Below are 6,270 nucleotides of genomic sequence, written 5' to 3' on the forward strand. Positions count from 1 at the left end.
GTGCATGGCATGCTCAAAATTGTCCGAAGCGCTCCTGCAACACCAATATGTTTCCAGGAACACCTACCGGAAACGCTGCATATCTCGGTTGCTAACGAAGAGCATGGGAGGTAGCCACTTGTGCCTGTCTCAACGAATACCCGAGCACGCGCATAGGTACAGCCAAACAACTTACGTAGTGGAATGCAAACCACAGTCCTGAGCCACAACGTCCAATGCACCCTGCATATCATCTGTAGGATCTTTCCACGCAGGATGCAGCAGTAATTAGACCGTGCTTCAAACAAAACAGAACGCACTTGCTGTTAGCACACCTAATCAACTTGCGCATCTCAGCTAGCTTCCCGATGAATTTCCAAGCTAATCGTCAATCAAAAAATGAAGCGTGCAGCTGTCAAAAGCTCCCATATTTTGGACTGCCTGTAACATGACCCACGTTATGAGAAATTTGCCGGCTCGACAAACAAGTAATACGACACGCAGGGCAAACAGTACCCTATATAGGCAACAGGTTGGTCTGCTTCGCTCAAGCCCCCCGCTGCCCCTTCGCCCTCCTCGACGCCCGCAGCCATGCCTCTACGGTTGTTGCAGTTCAGGTCCTCTAATTAAGCTGCGCGTATGTCGCTTCACGCAAAGCTCACGACGCAGCAAATGCATGAATTGAAGATCCCTTCCGACGCTCAGCTTCCCCTCTGCCGACCGCAGGTCCACGTTTATTCCAAAGTCTCGCAGCTTCTATTCACCCACCCCAAAGGCTATTGAAAATTGGCCAACTCGCAGATGCAAAACTCACACACCGCCGCTACACGTCCTCCTTCCAGATTTTTTCATTGCAGCAACAGTTGCCACAATGTGGGGTAAGAATGCGCGAACACACCAATCCACGCACGAATGGAAGGAGAAGCGATCAAACATCTAAACATGAACAAAAGCAAGGCTGTCTTCTGCCACGGGCAAGCACGGCCAAGTCCAGTTGCGGAGCCCAGAGACCCACCAACTCAAGCTGCCCAAACCTTGTTGCGTGACAGACAATCCAGTCCACCCGAGTGCACGCAACGTCATAAGCGACTTGTCTGCACATGCCTTACAACGCAATCTGGAAACCAGGCGGCCCAAACGTACGGGCCTGCGCATCGCGCGGATATGGCGCTTGCACGAGGATCATCCTAAAACCATGAAGGGCGCGTGGTGCCGCTTGTAAGGAGGTGAATCCAGCATATTCCCTTCACAAGTCAGCTGTCTGCATTAGATTATTCCTTTCCAGCCTCCCCGCAACAGCCACTGCGTATTTAGTGCATCTCACGAGTGAATGCAGCAAACAGCGAACCCTCCCGAAAGCCTACCATGCGGGATTGCTGCGCTATCCACACGGCCTACGCAGCACATTTGATTACGGGCACAATGGGAACACTATATTGCTAGACGATATTGCAGCACCAACGCACGTCCTCAATAGCAGTATCTCTCCCACCATACCGAGGTTACAAGAGGGCCTCAGGAATGCCATACCGCTTGAGTTAGAGACCTAAATGCCGAAGACATAGAGCTACAGCTGGCCCCTACACATCAGCCCCTTATCAGACAAAGCATGCACTGAGGTAGCGAAGCCGGCCGGGTCTTAGAAGTTCCTGCCGCATAGTGGACGCGTCTACACGTTGAAGCCATCCTGCCACACGAGACCAGCATACAGCTGCCAACACTGATTTGTAAGCGTCGAGAAAATATAAGCCCCCCCGCTCGGAGCACACATGCCGTGCAATGCTACGCAGCTTCGACGTGCGTTGCTGCGGCCATTCGTATAGCGCCTAACTCAGTTCTAAACTCAATAGACAGAAAGAAGAGACCAGCTTTCCGTGCAATTCTCCGACATTCCTCTGGGTAAGGACCTCACCTCACTGCACCACGACTATAAATAGCAGGAGCACTGGGACATAGGAAAGTACTTTGCAAAGCGTAGCCCTCTAGACTCCTCGAGCTCAGGTGACTCCGCTTTCTAAAGTCGGACAGAATGAACCCGAAGACTCATACACGACCAGCTGGAGCTCCGCTATCTAGCAACAACAACGTGGTAATTAAGATGCCGCACGCAACCCACGCTGCCACTTTAAGCCAACCACTATTGGCCGAATGGTGAATGCTCACACAAACAGAACTGCAACGTCTTATAATGGCATTGTGCAAGGACTGGGTGGGGCGCCTCCCACAAATCCATAGCTTCGGCCAATCCATGGACTGTTCTGCAGCCTGACTGTCGACACCTACCCAGACATCTCCAGTGCACAGTTTGGAATTGACAGCTGAACGACCACGGATAGCCAGGCAGCCTGCTTCTCCTGTCCAGACACCCAAACGATGCCCTAAGAGAGCCTCACCAGCAACAGCATTCCAAACAAAATTCCGCACGGGCCCTTTTGCCTGCATAATGCGGGAACGTTTGTTGCTTGTTCATGCACGTACAGAGGCGCTGCAGGACCATCACCAACCCGCTGAGGCCCAACCGCTCCGGTAGGCGAGAACATATCAGAAAAAACAACGAATAATCGGTGCACGCCGCACCAGAAAGTCGCAGCGCCAATGATGAGTTTGCATGCAATTTCGCATTTGGCTGTTTTGCCCTCCGCTTCCCTTCATCGACGCTGTATTCTGTCGTGGCAACGACAGAAAGTACGGGACCAAACGAAACGGTAGTCGGCATAAAATAAACTCCTTTCACATTCCAATTTCACGCCGCAACCCAGGAGACTCTGCCCTCATCTCCTGCTGCCGCAACCGCCTAGCACACAAGCGCACATACGCGAGAATAAGCTCAACGTGCCAATATAAACTATCTGCAAACTGCTAGCTTTTCAAGTTTTGTTCACCTGCGCGCTCGCATCTACGGCAAGAACGCAACAAATGCGGAAACATGCGGTGTGGAAAAACCAAAAACCTTCCTCAGTCATGTAAACCGATGCACATCAATTCCAGTTGCTGTTACTGCGTATCTGCTGGCGACCGCTCATAAACTTCCAAAACCCAGTGGCACACTTTCTGGCAAAGTGCAGGTGTTTTCCGAGGCGAATGCTTCACTTTCGTCATGTTGTAAGAAATGTTGTCCCAAACTTTTTGCAAACGCTTTCCGCCTGTGCAAGTGCAGCCCGGACTATGTTTCCACTCCGTTGCAGCGCGGTGGCTTGATAGGCAATGCAAACATGAGCCCTTCCCTGCAAAAAGCTTGACGCGAAGACGCCGTCGTTGGCGTCGGGTCAGAAGGCAAGCAAAAGCCAACAGCTCCTTGCCGGTGTCGATGTCGTCCGAGGCGTAACTTCCTCTTCAAGGGTCCCTACGAGATAACGCGAGTTGAGCAACTTTATTAGCGTAATGTCAGTAAAGTTGTTCAACTCGGGTTATGTTTATTCGGCTGTTCCAGCAGCTGTCGGCTCCTCCCTGTGTAGACACACCTTGAACTTGCAGTGTTGGTATTTTGTACACGCTGCAGTTGCCATAAGCAAAAGAGTTAACCCGGACAAACATTGGAGTCACGATGAGCGCCCTCTTATGGCGCGTTGAGCTTTGCGCGGGCGGGCACTGCCACTCCAAGGCTTGTTTGGGTTAACTCCTTTGCTTATGGCGATTCCAATGTGTGCAAGAGATCGAGCCCTGCCACTAGAAAATTTGGCGACCGCCTCGTTCAACCTGAATTACCGCGTGCGGTTGCTCATGTTTCAAATGATTGACGGCGCCTTGCATCTCCTTATCGGGCAATTCATCTACTCCTCCAAGAGTCACTCACAGGCGCCAAATTTATCTTTTTTGCTTCAGTTTCATTTGCTCTGGATGTCCTTATTCTGTGCGCGAAATATACAATGGCAATTGCCAGAAACGCAGCTGCAATCTGGCCGACGGGGGCGCGCGTATGCTTCGCTTGGGCACGCGGCTTGTAGCCGGGATGGAGCTCCTCGAAATCAGTATTATTCTGAAGACCATTTTCGACGTTGGAAGCGGTCTCGGACGGGATAGGTTGCCGAGAACTTTCAACTTCAGTGGCCAGGAGGGCCGTTGAGGACCAGAGGAGCAGCAATAAGAATAACATCTCCAGAATTAGGAATAGCACCCGCCCACTCCAAAACCTACGTTTTTTTCCTGTGTTTTATGCTGTGATTTCACTCCCCGAGTGTGAAGTCACAGTCTTGTTGCTCTGTACCAATCCTGCTTCCCGCTGGCGGGCGAATCTAGTGGCAGTCGGGTCACTGATACGCGGCGTGTTGCTGGGCCTACACCGTATACGCAGTACCGATTCTTGTGATCCTTGACTCCCCCTAAATGCACTAACTAAAACAAACTAGGTCGTTTGTAGGTAATCGGAAGTTCTCATTAGTTAAACGATCAACCGTTAGATACTGACGTATTTATGGCAGCTCCTGCATTCAGGCTGATACACCGTTCCGTACGACAAATGAGCCTATACTACTACACATTGAGCGAGTTCTCGAGGTTACCGGAGGAGAATTTCTAGCTGCAATAGAGTCGAAATACGTTAGGTAAGTCTCCCCCCAAAGGCAGTTGACCTTCTCTCCCGTCCCTAGGCGGACTGAGCCATGTAGACACCCATTCCATGCACGACAACTGCAGTGAACCCACCCCGACCAGCAGAAGCAGCGACAGCAGATATAACAGTTGCTCTCTGGCTTTAATCCAGGAGAGAAGTGAGCTGCAGTGTAGGTAAAGACTTGAAGCAAAGGTTTCCCCAGCAGCAGCTGACCTCCTTCCCAACTCCTCAGGCGTCTTGTGAGTTAGCGCAGGAGCTTTCACTTGGTTTTGGTACGCTGCATGTAAACGCTTGCAAACGTTCTACAAGTACATTCAGAGGTAAAGCATGAAGCAAAGGAAGCTTCGCTGAAGCTTCCTTGCTTGCACGCGTGGGGCTGGCTTGTACTACCAGCAGCAGCTGTAGCATGAGTTAGCGCAGAGTTAGCTCAGGAGCCTTTCGACGGTTTTGGCATGTTGCGTGTAAGCGCTTGCAAACGTTCTATAAGTTCGTTTAGAGGCAAAGCACGCAGCAAAGGAAGCTTCCCTGAAGCTTCCTTTCGTGCACTCGCGGGGTTGGCTTGCACTGCCAGCCGAAGCGGGGTGCGCTGCAACCCCATTTCTCGCTGCCTCCTCCCCGCAACACCCAGGCCCTGAGCTCAACGCCCAGGATGCCCAGGTACCGGGGAAGGAGGTCAGCTGCTTTTGTGAAACTCTTGCTTTAAGTCTTTGCCTACAGTAACGCTTGTTCTCTGGCCAGATAAAGGCCAGAGAACAAGCGTTACACTTGGTAGCACCGCATGGTTCATCGGGGCAAAGTGCGAGCCTGGGCCCGATCCCCACACGGGTGACATCAAGCATAGCTGGAAAACAAACAACAGCAAACTCCTATACAAAAAATTTATTTTGTCCGTTTATTTATATCGAAATAAAACCCATTTCCTTTGTAGACGAAACCTCTCCCAATTGCAGTGTTCTCTTCGGCAAAATGGAGGTTGACTATGAGCCACTCACAGAGGGGGGCTCGACGGACGGTCTGGAACCCCAATGCATTTTTTCCAGAATTGGATGCCGAAATGGAGCTGGCTTCCGCCCGCCAGCTCCATATCGGCATCCAATTCTGGAGAAAATGCATTCCCACCAAAAACGATTCAAGAGGAGCGCCCGGTTGTGCCGTCCTACGCGAGATGCAGAGGCTGTAGAGGAGTTCCTCAATTCCCTAGACCTATACCTCCGCCTTCAAAATGCCCCAGAACAATTCCAACTCCTCCTGGCCCCTTCCTTGTTAGAAGGGGACGCACGCCGATGGTGGCTACACTTAAGCAACGGATCCACATTCCCGGAGCACATCAGGTCCATGCAGGCCTTCCGGGACGTGCTACGTTGCAGGTTTATCCCGACGTACGCAAGCGAGCAGGCTATGGCAGAACTGAGAAAGCTTAAACAGGGAAAACTGTCAATAGAGCGCTACATTGAGAAATACCAGTCCTTGGTGAACCGAAGTCCTATGGTAGATGCGGAGCTCCACAACAATTGGTTTATAGCGGGGCTGGCCCCCGGAGTGAGGCAAACAGTGACTGGCTGGGCCACGGACAGGGAAATGAGGGACGGAAAAGTGGAACTCGCCGACATGATGGAATACCTCCGCAGAATGAAAAAGAAAAACGCCACATCCACAGCCTTAGCTGAAAAGAAAGAAAGCGGGCCTGGGAACAATCCCGATTTGGAACCAATGGATATTGGGGCTGTGAACACCAAGCCAGC

The 6,270-nt window shown here is 51.6% G+C and overlaps 1 protein-coding gene across 1 annotated transcript in view; it reads left to right on the top strand.

The window, feature by feature from the left end:
- Positions 1–5,494: 5,494 nt before the first annotated feature.
- EMH_0054110 (uncharacterized protein) overlaps positions 5,495–6,270 on the top strand; it is a gene marked incomplete at both ends in the record, with an annotated part of 906 nt that continues 130 nt past the window's right edge. The window contains one exon of the mRNA XM_013497084.1: positions 5,495–6,268. Within this exon, the coding sequence (XP_013352538.1) occupies positions 5,495–6,268 (774 nt within the window). The remainder of the gene's footprint in view (positions 6,269–6,270) is intronic.

Source organism: Eimeria mitis, genomic scaffold, assembly GCF_000499745.2.
Source record: "Eimeria mitis Houghton genomic scaffold, Emh_scaff2460, whole genome shotgun sequence".
NCBI classification, from domain to species: domain Eukaryota; phylum Apicomplexa; class Conoidasida; order Eucoccidiorida; family Eimeriidae; genus Eimeria; species Eimeria mitis.